This window comes from Rhagoletis pomonella, unplaced genomic scaffold (assembly GCF_013731165.1).
Source record: "Rhagoletis pomonella isolate Grant_MI unplaced genomic scaffold, Rhpom_1.0 Rhpom_scaffold_00009, whole genome shotgun sequence".
Classification (NCBI taxonomy): domain Eukaryota; kingdom Metazoa; phylum Arthropoda; class Insecta; order Diptera; family Tephritidae; genus Rhagoletis; species Rhagoletis pomonella.
In genome coordinates, this window is record NW_023458563.1 from 21,710,761 (window position 1) to 21,731,340 (window position 20,580).

General features: G+C 35.7%; 1 protein-coding gene across 6 annotated transcripts; it reads left to right on the top strand.

Moving 5' to 3' along the window:
- The first annotated feature begins 11,930 nt into the window (after positions 1 to 11,930).
- LOC118745627 (syntaxin-5-like) lies at positions 11,931 to 14,371 on the top strand. 6 transcript variants are annotated; one of them, XM_036479163.1, is made up of 4 exons: positions 11,931 to 12,485; positions 12,962 to 13,183; positions 13,248 to 13,350; positions 13,412 to 14,371. In XM_036479163.1, the coding sequence occupies exon 4, from the start codon at positions 13,474 to 13,476 to the stop codon at positions 13,981 to 13,983; it is 510 nt and encodes a 169-aa protein (XP_036335056.1). In that variant the 5' UTR covers positions 11,931 to 12,485; positions 12,962 to 13,183; positions 13,248 to 13,350; positions 13,412 to 13,473; the 3' UTR covers positions 13,984 to 14,371. The 6 variants fall into 6 exon arrangements, 5 of the variants coding, with proteins under 5 accessions (XP_036335056.1, XP_036335055.1, XP_036335054.1 ...); XM_036479162.1 differs by having other exon boundaries at positions 12,966 to 13,183; XM_036479161.1 differs by lacking the exon at positions 11,931 to 12,485 and adding an exon at positions 12,508 to 12,542 and having other exon boundaries at positions 12,966 to 13,183.
- Positions 14,372 to 20,580: the final 6,209 nt, after the last annotated feature.

Genomic DNA, 20,580 nt, shown 5'->3' on the forward strand with positions numbered 1-20,580 from the left:
AGGAGCGAACTGGCCTATATCTCTGATCAATACTAAATTACCCTAATATGGGTCCTGGGACAAAGGGACATTTATGGAAACGAGGCAGCGGACGAACTAGCAAGATGCGGCTCGGCACTGAATGTGTCCTATATAGGGTTGCCAGATTCGAAAACGGAGAAAGGAGTACATTTCTATTTTCGATAGAAAAAAAGCAGTAAAAACATAATAAAAAGACTACGGTTACACAAGTAGTGACATAATCCCAAATTTTAAAATTGGAGTTATGCCACTTGGGGCTATGTCACGGCACCTATTTCTGATTATGAGGCCTTATATTGGCCAAAAGGGGTAGTATAAAGGACTCAAATGGAGGAAATTAGCCCATGGTTACAGAAGATATGCAATAAAGTAACCGACGAAGACTTGCGTGCCGCTTGCGCTTTTCTCTCAAAGTGTTTACCGCTGCTAAACCCAAAGAAAGGTTAAAATTTAAAAACTAATTAATAAAATTTAAGTAAAATATGTGGAAAATTAACAATAAACTACTTTCTCGCAAAATCTATAAATGACCCTTTTATTTAAAAAAAAATCCTGTGAGACAGTTATTATTTGAGGCATTTCATGTCACCGCGGCCACCTCTGTGCGCGACCTCTCAGGATTTGGATGAAAGTTGAAGAAATTGAATAATTAATAAAATTTAAGTAAAATATGTGGAAAATTAACAGTAAACTACTTTCCCGCAAAATCTATAAATGACCCTTTTATTTAAAAAAAAACCCTGTGAGACAGTTATTATTTGAGGCATTTCATGTCACCGCGGCCACCTCTGTGCGCGACCTCTCAGGATTTGGATGAAAGTTGAAGAGATTGAAGGTCTAGGTGGCATAAATATACGTGCAGCATATTTTGCCGATATGGCGTAGGGTTGCCTATTTACACGGACTTAAATTTTAAGAAAACGTCATATATACCTTTCTTTAAAGTGCTGTATCTTGGAAACCTTTTAACGAAACTTAATGAAAAAAAGGCATTTCTTCCGTCTTATTATGGGCTTACAATGAGTGTTGTTGATGTTGTTGATGTTTCGGTTTCATTGCAAAAGAATATTCGACCTCCAATGATAGCTGTAAGGTTATTAAAACCAGAAAAAGGAAAGGTGTGTAAAAAAATAAACCTAATGAGTAATAAAATTATAGTTTAAAAGAAAAAAATAACACGCTTTTATTACAATAAGAACTAAAAAGAAAACAATTATTTATTGATTTAAAGATTCGTCAAATAAGGATATGAAGTTCCCTAACTTGATGTTATTTTACCTTTTAAACTAGCTTAAAGTAGGATTAAAGTAATTGGCACGTAGTCATAGTCGAAATAAAGTCCACTGAAAGGTTAGTTGCAGTTATTTTTTACAGGCATCCCATTGGAAACATACAGGACCCCATTGGTAGAGGGCTTCGGGTGTACGAATTTGTTGTAACATCAGGAGTTGAAGACTTGATCTAGCTGCTATTCTCTTAAAATTTCCTCCAATCACGTCGTAAGCAGATTTCCCATGTGAACTTGCAACAAAGTTCAATTCTGCTATTTCCTTGAAGGGATTGTCACGATTTCAGACCTTTAGTAAAGTTAATATCATTTATTCATATTGTTTTTGTTTTTTACACACCTTTCTTCTTTCAAAAATGTACAATTTCATAAAATTTCAATGTCTATTTATCATACTACTCGAGCGTTAGACGATCTAGAGTCCATACGCATAAGTAGCCCATTACGCCAATTTGGGTACTTAAAGTTGACATTATAGACAGTGCTATAATCAAAAAGAAACATGTTTACTTAATCTTTTTTTGTTTCTTATACGTTGCACATTAATGTAAAAAATGTACAATTAAAGCCCATAATAAGACGGAAGAAATGCTTTTTTTCATTAAGTTTCGTTAAAAAGGTTTCCAAGATACAGCACTTTAAAGAAAGGTATGTATGACGTTTTCTTAAAATTTAAGTTCCGTGTAAATAGGCAACCCTACGTCATATCGGCAAAATATGCTGCACGTATGTATATTCATGCCACCTAGACCTTCAATCTTTTAAACTTTCATCCAAATCCTGAGAGGCCGCGCACAGAGGTGGCCGCGGTGACATGAAATGCCTCATTTTACACCCTGAATATGATAAAAAATGAATAGCTACAAAAACCAGTACAAAAGAAGTACAAAACTAAAAAAGGAGTACATTTTCAGCTTTTTTTTTTGGGAGTACATTGCAATAAAAAGGAGTACGTTTACTCCCAAAAGCAGTACGTCTGGCAACCCTAGTCCTATACCATGATCTGATCGACATCGCAAACATGTTTTCGCTGCTAAAACTGGTTTTCGACCTAAAACTTGTGTTTTCGTCCATGTAAAATATGTAAAACGAAATCCAGTTTTCGCTTAAAACTATTTGAAAACTCACGTTCCACTCATTCCAATCGGTGTTTGCACTAGTTTTTTCCGATTATTTATCGAAGTGGAAGTCATATTTTATCAGCTTTAGTATGCCACATAAATACACGTCCGATGACAACATTCTAGCAAAGGAACGCTGCGTACTCACAATCAGTGGTGCCACGAGCACATTTTTGTCCTACCAAGACCAACTAAAGCCTACCATAAATGTTTTAAGTTTTTAAACAATGCCAAGTTTATTAAAAATGTAGATAAAATAACGTTTAGTAAAACTAAAACACAGCTAGTACAACAAAAATAAATTACCTACGTATAACAATTCAACCGTAACCCACCACAGCATTACGGTATTGTAGGCCGCCAAGTGATTCAAAAGAGTTTTACAGCTGTCAACAAGCCTGATGTCGTTTTAAATAGTCTAAGGCCTTTAACATGCCTGACTATCCGAATGGCCCCATTTGTCCTTCTACACAGACCTCGGCCTTGTAGGGTTTATAGAAGGATAAGTCGGGATTATCCAGGGATGCCTTATTACTTACTACCGTATTGAAAGGCCAATAGATTAGTTTTGGTGATATTCCACAGTCTTACCATGAAGTCTCTTACTACGTTTATGCGACAGAATTCATGAATTCTTCATTTCATGAATTCAAAAATGGTGTCGTTTATGCATAGTTCGCGAATTCCTGAAATAAAGAGCTTTGAAAAAGTGGGAACGCACTAGCGAGAAACTAAACAGTAGGGTTGTGGCGTTTTTGGCCTCCCTTTGAATTTGAAAAACCTGTTGGTACCAAGAAATGAACCATATTATATTTAAATTGGTTTTAATAAATTTTAATTTTAATCTACATATGGGTGTTTCCATACAGCCGTACGCGACATTCGTACGCTTATAAAGTAACGTAAATCTATCAAAAATAGAAGTTACAGAAAAAAAAAGATTACGGTTATGTTTCAACCAAAGGGTACTATGTTTGAGAAAAAAATAAGCCTCGAAACTTTGGTGTGGAAAATATCCGTTCAAAACCAGGTGATAACGTACGCGACAAAGAAAGAAGTGGTTTTAAATCACATATACATATATGCGAAAGTCTGCGAATCATGAGAGTTTTTCTTTTCTTTAAAAATTCCTAAACTAAGCTAAATAATGTACCTTTACAATCCTTCCATTTTTTGATAGAAATCATCTCTGGTTAGTTTTTATTAAAAAAAATTATAATAACGTACGCGACATAACGTACGCGACAGATTTTTCCCCCATACACTATTTTTACTAGTAACACATACTAAATTAAATTTTTTCAGTTCTTCTCTCCACCGTTTTCAAAACCTTTTCCCGCCATCTGAATTCGAAATTTAAAGTTATAAAGCCGTTTGAATTCATTTGCTTGCATTTTCGGTTTACATTTTCATGGAAACACGCATATATGCGAAAGTCTGCGAATCATGGGAGTTTTTCTTTTCTTTAAAAATTCCTAAACTAAGCTAAATAATGTACCTTTACAATCCTCTCATATTTTAAGAGAAATTATCTCTGGCTAGTTTTATATTAAAAAAAAAACAATAACGTACGCGACATAACGTACGCGACAATTTTTCTCGTAAGCAATAAAATGTATTTATTGAGAACTCTTCTCGCCACCGTTTCATTGTTTTACAACTATTCTAAATAATTTAAATGGAAAATTTGCAATTAACATTGGTTTTGATGTATTTGATTGAAATTTTCGTACTTACAATAACGTATGCGACAAACTTTAAAGGGTAATAAAATATATTTTTACTTCGGTTGGAAAGAAAATTTTACTGTATATCTTTAACTAGAAGAATTCTCGCTTAAGAATTGTAATCTGCATTACCTGCGACTGCCAATATACAAATGACATAGACAAACAATGTTTTTGCATAAAGTACGCGACATTAGAATACTATCAGAAGCATATCAAAAAATTACCGTTATTCGAGCTCTAACTTCTCCTTTTTCTCATTTTTATAGTTAGTTGTTATTGCAAATTTGATTTTAAGATGTAATTGTAATGTTTCAAATCTCTTAATTTAGTTAATAGGAAAGAGAAAATAGTTCATTTCATTCGAGAAAACTGTGTCGAAGAGACATTCAGTTTTACTCTTCCATTTTTGAGTTTTAAAATTCCAATAAGCTGAAATACTTCTATAATATAAAAATTCGAGTATTTTTCTCTTATTAATTCGTCTTAAAAACCATTTTCAGTTGTTTTTATTTTTTCAGTCCTGGTTGACATTTTCATGGAAACACCCATATTTGAATTTATTTTATATTTGAACAATCCCACGTAACTTTTCCAGTGTTGTAAATCCTGTTTATGCCACTCAAGCTTTTTAATCTAAAAACATCATAACCCTTGTAAACGGCTGTTTGTGGAACGTAGCGTTGCGAGACTTGCACTTCACGATTTCATGAAATGATGCCGAATTCATGGTTAAGTTTCGTGTATAATTCAATTCATGAAATGGTGTTTATGCAGCCAATTTTAATCCAAATTCATGAAATGAATTCGTGAATTAGCCTACGCATAAACGTAGTATCTGTCAGGTGGACAACGGTGGACTTCAATGAGTTTATTGACAAGCCTTTTTCAATGCACCAGCCTTCAGGACATTTGTATATGTACATACATATGTATGTAGTTTCTAGTTGATTTAAATTGAAACTAAGTTGTAGGCACATAAATTATATACCTTGGATGTACATATTGTATATTGGCAATATTGTACTTAAAAATCCGGTATGTATATTTACATCTTTACGGTCGCCAATATACGAAGGCACCGGTGAAATATTCGTGTAAACAAGGTTTCTAAAATGTTTGGATATACATATTTTATATTTTTCGCAAATAACTATTAATGTCGCGGAACCTACCAAAGTGCAATCTAGCCTACCATCCTTCCAAATATAAAAAACCTACCAGTTTTGGTAGGGAAAGTCCATGTTTGGCAACACTGCTCACAATTCAAAGTCGTAATTGACGCGTTTGTTTGTACGCCCACCAAAAAAATTGCGCCTTATATAAGCCTTATTTAATATGATCGTGAGTCTTAACATTTAATGCATGAAACTTGTAAGGAATACAATATTTTACACCTGATTTCGTCGTATTGATGTCATTGGGAATAAGGTTTAAATTTTTCTCTCTCAGAGAGAATAAAAAAAAATAAATTAAATTTTGTAGTCCGTCTGATGAGAATTGAACCCGGACAGTCTGGCAAAAACCGATTGTATCAAGCATCTTTTATCTATTAAGCTGGCATTTCAGGGTACTATTTTATTTATATATAAGGAAAATTTGAAAGTTAGGGGGGGAGCTCGAGCACCCCCCTGCCCCTACCTGGCTACGCCCACGATCAGACTACCATCCGTGAAAGTACTATTCCTGCACTTTGCCCTAATGGTCACCTATACTCTCTTACTTTTTATTGTCAAAAATAGTGTAAAAACCAGTGTTAGCTGTTCAATAAATGACTATAGGTAACCTAAGGGTCAAGGTGCAGGAATGGTATTTTCGAGGACTGAAGGCAGAAGTCCAAGCCTTAATTTAAGCCTAAGTGGAAGGTTCTATCACCTTTTGTTTCATTGCTAGAGTTTATCAAATGTTGCAAAAAACGCGATTTTTTGACACTTTCACCACATTTTTCTGCAAATCTGGAGCTGATGGAAACTTTATGCTTACGTATTCTTAATCAGCACAAAAAAGCCTATCAAAACCAGCTTCAACATTTGCCGCATCAAATTCGGTGTTGTCCTGTGTTATCTACACTAATTATATAAAGAGAAGCTCTTTCTTTTTGTAAGAGGTGATCTCGCGAACGGCTGTACGTTTTTTTTTTTTGAAATTTTTGACACCTACTGCAGACTTTCGATATATTAAGGGAGCGTGGCATCACCCATACATATCGAATTTTTCATACCGTATATCTCTGCAAGTATTTGTGGTAGCGTCCTGGAAATTTGATTTATTTGATTTATTTATTTATTGAGTCTATGAGCACACAAAAGTTCCTTACAGACTAGTTAACAAAATTCAGCTTAATTGATAATTAAAGAAATAAAATTTATTTATTTAAAGTAAGAGTTTAGTTGTGACGCAGTTTAGAAACTGAGAGATCAAGTTCAACGGAATTAGAGATCTCGTTTAGTTCGCGATGGGCTCGAGCAATAGGAGCATTGCACGCATAGTTCGTTCGGAATCTGCATAAATAAAAGCGATGGTTATTACGTAAGTGTCGAGTCGGAACAGAAAAGTTTATACTATGCAAAAGATCGGAGCAGTCAGTCTCCTCACTAAACATGAGGGACAAAGACAAAATCGCTCTTCTGCTTTCCATCGGCTTAAGATTAATTAGTCGCAACCGGGACTCATAAGCCGGGATGGGACTAGAAAATTGAAGTGAAGAAAGAGCAAACTTTAGAAAAACTTTTTGCACACGTTCAATTCTATCAATGGAGGATTGGTAGTAAGGCCTCCAAATGAACGCAGCATATTCTAGTCTAGAACGAACGAAAGCAGTAAATAATAATTTGAAGGTATAAGGATCTAAAAAGTTTAAGCTATTTCTTCTTATGAAACCTAAGACAGAATACGATTTGGAGATAATAAAGTTTATATGGTTTGTAAAGGTAAAACGCGAATCGAAAGCAACGCCTAGATCTTTGATTTCCTCAACATGTTGGAGAACATTATCAGATATGCAATAACATGTAGGCAACGCATTAACAAATTTAAAGAAGGTGATCTTAAAGCAAATTTTGATATTTAAAAATAGGTGAGAAATACGGCACCACTTGGTTAAATTATTAATATCGGCTTGAAGTCTATGCGAGTCAGCTGGGTTGGTAATGTCAGAAAATATTTTTAGGCCGTCGGCATATAAAAGAAATTTAGCGAAGGTAAAACAGCTACTAATATCATTGATGAACAAGACGAAGAGCAGAGGGCCCAAGACACTTCCCTGTGGAACTCCAGAGGATACAGAGAAGGGCCTAGAGGAGACACCATCAACAGTCACTACACAACGTCTATTACTTAAATATGATCGCAGTCAATCTAGGAACACGGAATGAAAACCTAGAGACGCAAGCTTACCTAATAAGATTTTATGCGATACTTTGTCGAACGCTTTTGAGAAGTCAGTATAGATACAGTCTACTTGGTTCCCAGCAGAAAACGCCGAAATACAGTAGTCACTAAATAGGGCAAGATTAGATACTGTGGATCTACCAGTAACAAAACCATACTGCTGTGGAGAGATTATACTCTTCGCAGCAAAATACATATTTTCCTTTATGATGCTTTCAAAAAGTTTAGATACAGTAGTCGAGAGTTTAGAAATCGGCCTGTAATTAGACACATCGTCCTTTTTGCCACTTTTGTAAATTGGAGTAACATCCGTCCGTTTCCAGTCGTCAATAGAGACCCCAGATGCTAACGATTTGTTAAAGATTAGTTTTAGAGGCAAAGCAAGCGCAGAACATTTTATAAGAAGGATAGTGGGGACACCATCTATATCCATCTTAGTAGACGCTTTAAGATCTTTGATACCATCCGCAACGTCTTCTAATGACAGACTCAAAAGGCCGAAGTTCAGAGGTGAGTTATCTTTCACGGAGAAGTAGGAGTTGGAGTCATGATTATCACAAACGAAGTTTGAATTAAAAAACTCTGCAAACAGATTAGCAACGACTGAAGGAGTACTAGCGGATCTATCTTCCCAGGAAACCGCAGATGGGACTCCAGAGGCAGACTTCCTAGACTTAATGAACTGCCAAAAATACTTAGGACTAGATTTGATGTTGCTTTCAACGCCCATAATGTAATTTTTATACAGAAATTTATTCAAGCAGTTGAATTTTTTCGAACATTGAAGATATAATGTATAAGCGTAGAGAGTATTATATCGTTTAAACCTCTTATGAAGCTTATTTCGCCGATTCTTGAGTTTTTTTAAATCTCGTGTATACCAAGGAAGCTTGAACAGCCTTTTCCGAATTAGTGGAGAATTTTGGCGACAAATCTCTACCACTTTAGACCTAAAGGCGGAATAACAATCCGAGGTAGCGGAACTCACGAGCAGCTCATTCCAGTTAACTTTGATTAAAGAATTATTGACCCTTGAAAAGTTACACTTTGAGAAATTAAGAGCCATTGTCTCTTCACATTTAGTGCCTGTAAATTCATAAAACTTTACGTTGAGGGCCACGGAAACATGATGCTTGTCTGTAGAGAAGATCGGCGAGTAACATTCCGAAATAGTAGCGTTGATATTATCACTAAGAAAAACGAGATCCAAAATTCGATTAAGCTTGTTTTTGAAACAATTCAATTGCACTAAGTTAACACTTAAAATATTATCAACAAAGTAAGATTCGACCTCTGTATTAACATTCGTTGGTATAATACCCCATTTTGACAGATTATTAGACCAGATAATATTTGGAAGATTGAAATCACCTAACACATAGATGATTAGTTGTTAACGCATTGTGAACCAAATATGAAATGTTGTCTGTATGAGTTTTATAAAGACTAAAATTACTACCAGGCGGGGTGTATGAAGCCAAAGAGCCAAATTCAGAAGTACCTTTGATGCAAACACAAATTTGATCTAATATTGGGTCATTGTCGCTGAGCGGGACAACAAATGTATGAAGATAACGCCGAACTGCGAGAAAATCCTGTACTATTGACATCCCGGTCTTTCCGAAAAACGTTGAATAAGGTCGGATTGAAATATTCACTATCTAAAAAGTTTGCATTTAACCAAGTCTCCACGAAGATTATGACGTCAAAATCCGAAACTGAGCTATGGATGAGAATGTCGTCCGACTTTGTACGTAAGCCACCCATATTTTGAAAGTTTATCTTCAAATTCTTGAACGCTGGCACGGATATTTTGGAAATGGCTAGGTTTGGCCTTTGGGATGCCCTCTTCGTTGAAAAAACTGAAAGGGATGCAGTTTAATATTGGTAGGCCAAAGCGCTGGGTCCAAAACCTAGTCATATTGAGATGCAATAACACCCAGTTTAAAATTGATCTTCGTAAGCGAGCCAATGTCAACATCCTTTTTGATGAGCTTAAAACAAGAAATGCTAGTTCTGTCGATTCCAGTATTTTTTTCACGAAAGAAATTATATTTTCCTCAGATACATTTGGTTTAAAAGAAGACAAGTGTAGCCATTTTTTCGTATCAGCGACATTTAATTCAGTACTGATACTGTGCCCAATAACAACTTTGCGTACATTTTTTTCCTTCTTCTTTTTGTTCCTCTTCGATTGCATGGTGACCAGGGTTGAAAAATGGAAATTTGAGATTGTACCTAATATCATAAAATAAATGTATCTAAATGACACAGATTGTACCTAAATAAGTTACATCATTCATTTGTAGTTTTTTTTTATAAATGTTATTTAAAACATGTATACAAAAGATGGATTATTTTTTTTAACTGAGCCTATATCTATAGACTACATATAATCTAATGGGAATCGGAGAAGCGTTGTTTTTGTCTAATTTTGGCTACTGAAAAACGTTGGCGAAAAAGACAAAAAAACACACTTTGCGAAGTATACTTCTTTATCCAGCTTTTTATAAAACAACAGGAAAAGTCTGCTTATTTATCCGATTCCTTTTGATAGGTGCAGCAAGTCTAGAAAAAATAATCAAATTGCAGGAAGTAACTTCGAAAGCATTTTAAATATATTTCCAGAAATCAAAAAGCGAATATGGGTCAAATAGCTATAGTTTTCATCTAAAGAAAATATGAAATTTTAAGACATCCTAGACACTGAACTGTATGTGTGAATAAAGGCTGGTTTTCATTATGTCATATTTTGACAACAAAGTTTGTCGCCATATTTTGACACAACTTTCTTTCCTTTATCCCTACCTTTATCGATGATATTATGGGCCAAAAACTTACAAATAGCCGCTTTAGCAGCGGATGTACACGGCTGAAGGCCTATTCTGATCTAAATCAATCAAAAGACCATCTTTTAGTCCCATTTGACAATTTTTTTTCAATCATTTGACCGCAAATGCCATTGAATTTGACTTAGTGAAAATAACCGTTAAAATTAATAGAAAAAAATTCGAATTTGAGGATAACTAAGCAAAGTGTTAATTTTTCGTAGTGGATGCTCTAAATGCAATGTAAAATGTTTAAGATAATACGTAATATGACTTTTTTGATTTCTTCCTTTGACCACTTTTCTTTAGAATGGTTTATTCTTCAAAATGAAAGCAAAGTAAATATACTAGCACGGTAAAGGAAAAAGAAAAAAAAAAACTAAAAATGCATCTGATCAAAAGATGATTGTACCTATAATCTAGTGTCTGAACCTAAATGGAAAAAGGTACAATTGTACCTACTTTTTCATCCCTGATGGTGACCCACTGTGCTTGTCCACTTGATAGCGAACCATCAGCACTGTTTATGTATTTCAGTAGCGGCAGCAACAGCGTATGTGTCAGCAGAGGCAGCAGCTGCGTAGGAGAGAGTACACCCAGGCATACAAGCAGTGTTGCCGCGCATATTTTTAGTGGTAGCCAAATTCCTTTAATAAAAGGGCTAAAAAAGAGCTAAAAAAAGTAGTTGTGGCTAAAAATTGTAGCTAAAATTTTTTACTTACATATACATATATAAGTATACACGTAAACATTTTCAATAAGTAATCGTATATAAAAACAATGAACTTTGGAAAAAAGCTAATATTTTATCCAACTAAAAACCTTTTTGTATAAAAGGGGAAATATAAGACACCAGCTTGCTGGTTCCATCAAGTGATTGTACCATCAGGCTCGAAGCATATAACTTACTAGCATGCTGGTACAATATTTATTTCTTTACAAATGAGATCGAGGAAAGATCGGAATGATTAGAGCCGAAATTTCATAATTTTTCTAGCATTTTGTTAAACATTGTTTGTTTTTGTAATTCACAACTGTAATATCGTGAACTTAATCTTACACAAACACGGCTTTGACTCATATAGTGCAAGAAATACTTTTTACTTAGAAAATTGAGCTAATTTCACCATTATCGACACCAGCATGCTGGTACAATCGCACCACAAGAACATACACGGTCAATCGACTTGATGGGTCATTTAACAAATTTAGCATATTAAGGGCCGTGAACTTATCTATTTTAAACTATAGTTAAATCGTTAACAGATAAGTTAACAGCCCCAATACTTTTACAGTATGTATTTATAAAAGCGTAAGGAATACATATATGTATATATATCTTCTGTCTTTCTTAGTTTTAAAATTCATCTCTTACATAAATGCAAAAAAAAAAACAAATTAAGCATATACAACATTTTCATGCCAAGGATGAATAAATTCTAAAAAGGGCTAAAAAAAGGGCTAGGGGCAATTTTAAATTTATGTGGCCAAAAAAAGTATGTGGTAGCTAAATCTAGCCACCAAAGGGCTAAAACGGCAACACTCCATACAAGTAGTTGTCGACGTGTGATCCGTAGCAGTTGTTAAAGCTGGGGGAGTAACCATAGCAGAGTTAACACTGTGAGCGGAAGGTTGAGATTTCTCACACGCAACGTCTATGTTACACTCAGACATACATGTATCTGACGAAGTATGATGCGTAGCAGTCTTTAAAGCTGGGGTATTAGCGATAGCAGAGTTAGCACAGTGAGTGGAAGACTGAGATTTCTCACTCGCGACGATTCTGCAATTCGAGCGAAGATTTTTAACTTCGGTAGTGAGCACATTGATCGACTCCGCAAGCCCATCGGTGCACAGTTTACTCGGCTTCGAGGGATTCCGTTTTGCTAATAAGCCGTTTATTGTCATCCGCTAATGCATTGACTATAGCAAAAACACGAACATTCTCAGCTCTAAAGGCCGGTCCACATCAAGAATGATAGAATGCAAGATTGCGCCAATCGAGCTGAGAGCAACTGGCCGTGACGTCAAGAAATACCAGAATGAGAGAGCAAAGACGAATTCAATAAGAAAAAGAAGAAGAATCGAACAGCTGGGGCGAAATTGAAAGGTTTGTTTACAAAGTGCATAATAATCGCGGATTTACGGAATTATTTAATTTTAAATGGTAAATTGGTTGTTTAAAAGTAAAGAATGTGTACTTCTTAAATGCAATGCAAATCGCTGAAAGTGTTAAAACACTGCAAGCATTATAATGATTTGCATTTTTTCAGTAATTGAACAAATACCAGCGGGCCGCCAGCGGGTCAGTTGCTGGTAACAATTTGCAGAACGATTCCACGGTGATCGTTGCATCGTCGTCAATTAGTGAAATCAGTAAGCAAGCTTTTAAAATAAAGGAAAACCTCCTACTCCGCTATACATATAATTACTTTCATTATTAAGCTACTTTTCCGGCAGCCGCAACAAACGCTGGCCCAAGCCTGCAAATTGTTGCCAGCAACTGACCCGTTGGCTGCCCACTAGCATTTGTTCAACTACTCAAAAATGCACTTTGTAAACAAACCTTTTGGGTGTTGGCCACAGCAAGCGGCTCATCTGGATGAAATGAAAAGGCTGTTAGATGTAATGCAGCAACGTGCTCCCGATGTTGAACATCAGTTCAAAGAAAAGTCAAATGAGTTGGAAATGGCGCAGCTTATCATACGCCAGTTGTCGGATAAGGCCAATGTAAACCAAGGCCGCAATCGGATAGAGACCTCGACGCAGACGCAATTTATGTACGAGCAACATATTAGAAACTTACAAGTAAGTTAGAAGTAGAAGTGCATTTGAAGACGTTTACATTATTATGTTTACGCATTTCTTACAGGCTATGGTGCAACAATTGACGTATGAAAGGAATTTATGATGGTCACAAATATATTGGCAAAAACATAGTAAGTGCATATGCAAGTTGGAAAAATTGACAATGCGTGAGTATAAAATGAATAGGTGTTCTTAATTATAAATATTACTTTACCTCTTCTTTGGCAGTGGCTAAAAATAAGAGTCTTTTTAATGATCGACCGCAATAGATTCAAGAATTGACTTACATCATGGTGTATGCGTTACAATCTAAATTAGCCAGCATGAGCACCGACTTCAAACAGATACTAGAAGTGCGTATAAAAAATCTCAACCAACAAAAAGCGCGTCGGGATCAATTCGGGCAGTCGCCAATTGCTGCTAGCACTGTTCGCTCGAGTACAGCGAAACAGGGCTCCTTGCTGTTAAGCGAAGAGAATACGGCCGTAAGCATTGACATGGCCGCAAGTGATACAACACCATTGCTGGGTGCAGTCGGAGGTTGTGGAATACAGACGCAGCAGCAGATTGCATTATATGATGACTCCGATAGTTACGTGCAACAGCGGGCTGAGACTATGCAGAACATTGAATCGACTATTGTCGAGCTAGGCGGTATATTTCAACAATCAGCACATATGGTTAAGGAGCAAGAGGAGACTGTGGAGCGTATCGATACAAGCATACAAATATTGAAGTACTTCCAAACTGATGATAAAAATCTTCGCAGTACTGATATTCATTTTTCATATTCTTCGTAGTTTTCCTTATATAATAACGAATATGTTTGTGACACGGCAAGATTTTAACAAGTTCAGATGCGCGGTCTTAAAGTTGTGGGTTTTTAAATACATAAATATATAATATCCTATTCATATACATACATATAAAAAACACTAATGTAATAATGAAATTAAGTCTTATATGCCACGTGAAACACGATAGCTTTTAGAAGCAGTCACGTAGGATTAGACACTAATTCTGCCAATAATAAAATTACTTCACTTAGTTTCACTTTTTTTCAAAATTTTCTATAAAAAGTAGAGATGATCCTGTATAATAAAACGAGAACCGATTTATGTAATCATAAATATATAAAGAAAAGTTTAAAACTAAATAAAATAGAAATTGTTATTGGCAATAAGTACATGTGCTTGTTTATTAATAATTCAAATATTATGTTCAAACAAATTTAAGTGAAAGGTATGCAATTTCAAGAAAAAAGCAATTGCTTAGTTTTTATGCATACGGCCTAATATTTCCGGTAGGAAGCAGAAGGTCAGTATGTATAAATAAAAAGCTTTATCAGGGGAACGTGTTATATTTTCAAATAACAAATAAATAAGAAATACATCGTAATGAAATGTTGCCGTTTATTGCATGTGATCTGATGCCGGATTCAATTTATAGGTTCTCGTAGGTAGCTCGTTCTCGAAGTCATCAGTGGTGAAGTGTTTTACACAGATGACGCTGGTTCGGGCGTTGAAATCCGTTGGTCTCCGGCAGAACTGGATCCACTTTTCCACCAACTCAATGTCGGCCGGAAAAGTAAAAAAACTGCACCCAGATCCTTTGGCACTAACACTAGCACAATTAATCACTGCACACCTCATTTTTTTCTTTAATTTATAACTTTTTTATAAGTTTTCACAAAAAACAAAACAACGCTCAAAATCTTTCCAATTTGTAAATTTGTAAAGTTGAAATAACCTAAAATGTCACGAACCAGAAAATGTAAACAAAAGTATTGTGTGACGTCAGCGAATGGGTGGATGCTGTCAAATCGACGAAGAGAGGGTTAGCGGTCCGCGAATGGCGCGACCTTTATTTTCTGGATCGTGGGTCCACATAGAACTTTCGCGTTGGCTTTGGCGTTGGCGTTGGTTTGACAGAACGCACGTTAAAAGTATGCTTGCTACAATGAACGCTTGGCAGCGAATGCTTGAGCCACTAAATTAACATACTAACGACAGATAAATTAATATTTCATATCAATAATTGCATTAAAAACGATATTTCTTGCCCGCACTTGATTAGAAAGGAAAAATATTTCACATAATTTTATTTATTTGCAACAGCTGACAATCGACGCACGTGAAAAGTTGAGAGTTGGCCATCTTTTTGCTTTGTGTTGGCGTGAGCGTTGTCAAATTTTGGCTATGCGGACGGCTGCATTTGAATTCTTGTATTCATAGTCAACTGTTGAATCGACGCCAACGCCAACGCAACGCCAAAGTTCTATGTGGACGGGCCTTAAGGGCAATAATCTCATCGAACAATGATTGTCAGTGTTGCCATTTTAGCCGCTTTCCGGCTAGATTTAGCCGGTTGCGATAGCAAACAGCCGGAGAAATTTCGATTTAGCCGGCAGCCGATTTGTTAGCCGTTTTGCAGAAAAAAATAGCCGTTTTTAGCCGATTTTGCTATTTGCCTTGTTTTCTTAAATTTCAAATATGTATATATGTTTCCATTTTTGACTAAGCGACCCAAAATCTGTTAGAAATGGCTACTAGCCTTATCGGGGAGAAAATTTTCATGTCAGCCAGGATTGTATGAAATTGGGCGATTTCGCTTATTATTAAAATTATTTTAAACGAAGAATGGATTTTCTTTATAAAATGATTGTTATAAATGTCTTAATTTTAAGTGTGAAGTTTTATTCGCAAACTTAGAAAATAAGAAATTGTTTCACTGTTAAGACTCTTAAGATGCGTTTGTGTTTGGATATAGTGCCAACAAACAGAATAAATATTACATGTAGATATTGTCTTCCCAGATAGCGCATATTCAATTCTGCCTAAATTAAAAAACATAATTTTTGCCCACTCCCAAACTTTTTTGCTGAGAACTTATTTAAATTCCAAAAGCCGAATGCCAACTTTAATGAAAGGAACCAACACTGAAGTGAGTCAAAATGAAAATAATAGAGCACAAATTTTTATGTAAAGCAAAACTCGCTGGGAATTCTACGAGACATCTTCCGGTCATCTAAATGGGCGATCTGCAGTCTTTTAGCATCATATTTTACATCAGAATTGAAGGGATTTCTGAAAAATCTGACCAGTTCTTTTGTGTAACTGTGATTTTGCTTCCCTTGTCAACATATGGCCTCAGTTGATGTTAACTTAAGGTCGTTGTTTTACTGCCTTAAAATTGAAGGGAAACTTTTACAGAGTTTTTTATGTGTATTGGTTTCTATTTGAGTGTATTGAGAATCGGTCAGTCTGAAAAGGCCTTGTAGGGAAGATAATAGGTTTGTTCGTCGAAAATCCAGCGAGAATTATTACTCAAAATATCAGATAGTAATAGTAATAAATAGTTTTTTTCCGAGTACCTTTCAAATCATTGGAATTAACTAAATTAATTAAGTAAACAAGTATTAACTTACATTTTTCATTTTAAAATCGCTCCAACTTGTAAATTTTTAAATTTAACGAATTTGTTTATTCAAATTATCGTCGACAAAAAATCCACCCATGTGCCACAATCATATCTTTTTCCTAATTGCAAATTCTTGCTGGCAAAATTTTTTCCGGCGCGAATTTGTAACTTCTCTCCAAGAAACAGTCTTTTTACTCGTGATTTATTTAAATAAAACATGTGAAATTTAGTTGAAACATTTTAGCCGTTTTTAGCCGGTTTTATTTGCCAGTTTAGCCGGTTCATCCAAAAAGTTCTGGCAACACTGATGATTGTAGTGATATTGCTTGCTTAGCGTCAATTTGATTGAACTTGCTGCCTGAACCTTTACACACTTGTAGAGACGGAGAGGATGAAAATGGCATTTTTAACTGATGATGAGCAGTTGCATTATTGTTGCGGGCCTATTTGACTACTTGAGGTAGCCGTGTTGTTAGACAAAGCAGCAACTACACTGTCCTCAGAAACGACGATAGGTGGTGGCGAACGCATGAAATCACGCCGAGCCTCAGCACAACCATTGCAGATAAATGGCTTATCAGAATTGAGCAAGAACTCAACATCAGTCGGGTTCATATTTACACAAGCTAGGTGAAACAGGTCATTACCAGTGTTGCCGTTTTAGCCCTTTGGTGGCTAGATTTAGCTACCACATACTTTTTTTGGCCACATAAATTAAAAATTGCCCCTAGCCCTTTTTTTAGCCCTTTTTAGAATTTATTCATACTTGGTATGACAAAGTTGTATATGCTTAATTTGTTTTTTTTTTGCATTTATGTAAGAGATGAATTTTTAAACTAAGAAAGACTGATATATATATATATATGTATTGCATGTTCCTTACGCTTTTATACATACATACTGAAAAGTGTTGGGGCTGTTAGCTTATCTGTTAACGATTTAACTATAGTTTAAAATAAATTTGTAAATTTGCTAAATGACCCATCAAGTCAATTTACCGTGTATGTTCTTGTGGTGCGATTATACCAGCATGCTGGTGTCGTTAGTGGTGAAATTAGCTCAATTTCCTAAGTAAAAAGTATTTCGGCGGAAATTTCTTGCACTATATGAGTCAAAGCTGTATTTGTGGAAGATTACGTTCACGATATTGCAGTTGTTAATTACAAAAAAAAAAACAATGTTAAACAAAATGCTAGAAAAATTATGAAATTTCGGCTCTAATCATTTCGATCTTTCCTCGATCTCACCTGTAAAGAAATAGATATTGTACCAGCATGCTGGTAAGTTATATGCTTCGAGCCTGATGGTACAATCACTTGATGGAAACAGCAAGCAGCTGGTACAAAAAGGGTTTTTGCTCGGATAAAATATTAGCTTTTTTCCAAAGTTCATTGTTTTTATATACCACTACTCATTGAAAATGTTTACGTGTATACTTATATATATATAAGTAAGTAAAAAATTTTAGCTACCATTTTAAGCCACAAGTACTTTTTTTAGCTCTTTTTTAGCCCTTTTTTAAAGGAATTTGGCTACCACTAAAAATTATGCGCGGCAACACTGGTCATTACACTTAGCACATTGTATTTTATGCTGTGTCTGCTCCTTTTTTTGCCCACAAACACACGGCATTATGATATTATACTCGACAAAATTTAGCAATTTGATTAGAGTCTCTATCTCGGTAACAGCAAACCACAGTAGTGCACAAGCACATCAACATTTGCACATATGTTGGGCGATGAGAATAATATAAAATACGAAATTTTCAACTAGACAGAGAACGCGAACTGAAGACGTCCGCACGGCTTGACTGCTTTAACATTACTTGAGACAGAGAACGCGAACTGAAGACGTCCGCACGGCTTGACTGCTTTAACATTATTTGAAATTGGTATAGAAATAAGATACCGTTGATTTTTGAGAATTTTTTTCGCTGATGATGTTGCGCATTTTCTCCGTATAACGAATGCGTGAGGGTTTTTTTTTATGGGAAAAAATGCCGAAGAGTGTCAGTATGTAAAAGACTTATTCTGGAGGCTTAACTCCTGCTAAACGACCGAAATGATTTTAATGATAATTTCTAGTGGCGCTGGATCCGAGTTATTGCTAAAAATCGTCGATTCGGAGGCCCCAGGGATCAAAGTCAAATGGCTCCCGCTAAAACAACCATAAGAACCATTGCGGTCATTGCTTTACGGTGACTAAACAGAATGTGGACCAATGATACTCACCAGTTTAGAAATTGCCAACATCTATACTATACAGATTCAAGGACGATTCACTATCGAGCCGCAAGGACTTCTTCCCGGTATAACGCTTTCGTCAGGTTATTCAAGAGGCAATGGAGGATATGCCTTCTGTCGACCACAAAACCAAACGTGAACGTGAATTGCTGGCGAAAACGTTGGACCAAATGTTTCAATAAAAAAATTAATTTTGGGTGGGACGAAGTTCGTCGGGTTTGCTAGTTTATTATGAAAAAGAAAAAAACACTGTATTCTGGGTGTATATAATTACAGATAGGTAAAAGTTCCAATATGTTTGGAAAGCGCCACATCCCTTTTCCAGTAGCCCTAAAATTTATATACCAACATCCAGAACACTACCACAAATACTTGCAGAGATATACGGTATGAAAAATTCGATATGTATGGGTGATGCCACGCTCCCTTAATATATCGAAAGTCTGCAGTAGGTGTCCAAAATTTCAAAAAATCGGTACAGCCGTCCGGGAGATCACCTCTTATAAAAAGAAGGAGCTTCTCTTTGTATAATTAGTGTAGGTAACACAGGGCAACACCGTTTTTGATGCGGCAAATGTTGAAGCTAGTTTTGATAGGCTTCTTTGTGCTGATTAAGAATACGTAAGTATAAAGTTTCCATCAGCTCCAGATTTTGAGAAAAATGTGGTGAAAGTGTCAAAAAATCGCGTTTTTTCAATATTTGAGAAGCTCTAGCAATGAAACAAAAGGTGATAGAAATCTCTGAAAATACCATTCCTGCACCTTGACCCTAAGGTTACCTATAGTTATTTACTGAACAGCTAACATTGATTTTTGACGATAAAAAGTTAATCAGTATAGGTGACCATTAGGGCAAGGTGCACGAATAGTACTTTCAGGGATGGTAGTCTGTAGTTCTAGCTTTAATTTAGGCCTACGTGGAAGGTTCTATCACCTTTTGCTTAATTGCGGTAGGAACTCAAACTTCCCAAAATCAGTTATTCCTGTTCATCAAATGACTATAAGTGACTATCAAGCAAAGGTGCGGGAACTTGCAAGGATAGTATTCGAGATTTTTTGCTTTAATCAAAGCATAAGTGGAAGGTTCTATCACCCTTTGTTTCATTGCTAGAGCTTCTCAAATATTTAAAAAAAAAACGAAATTTTTGACACTTTGACCTCGTTTTTCTTAAAATCTGAAGATGATGAAAACTTTATGCTTACGGATTCGTAATCAGCATACAAAAATTCGGCAAAAATAGCGTTAGCATTTGCTGCATCAAATTTGTGTAATAAGTATTGTTAAATAGCCAATACCCGCATGTTTGCGCCGCCTTCAAACGCCTTTCGAACGGTAAAACTATGACTCGATTCTATTCTATGCATATCTATAATACGGGTATCGAATTTCAAGCAAATCGACCCATAAATAAGATTTTTTGGAATTGATCGGTATCTGGTCCACCTATCTGAAAAAATACCCTATATGCTAACCCAGCCAATAAGCTACCTACGTGCCAAATTTCAAGCAAATCGGACCACAAATAAGACATTTCGAATAGATCGGTCCCTGGCCCACCTAACGAAAAAAATGGATCCTATATGCTAATCTAAGCAAAAGGCTACCAACGAACCAAATGCCTTTTATTAGCGTAGTCGACCCCTGCGCTACCTATCTGAAAAATTAAAATTTTGTGCACTCCTTGTTCTAAACACCTTTCCAAAAAAAGCAGCACCCATTCGAATCGTTTA

What these genes read in the sequence shown, in the direction of transcription:
- LOC118745627 (XM_036479163.1), top strand. Translation starts at nt 13,474, where the DNA reads ATGGTGTATGCGTTACAATCTAAATTAGCCAGCATGAGCACCGACTTC.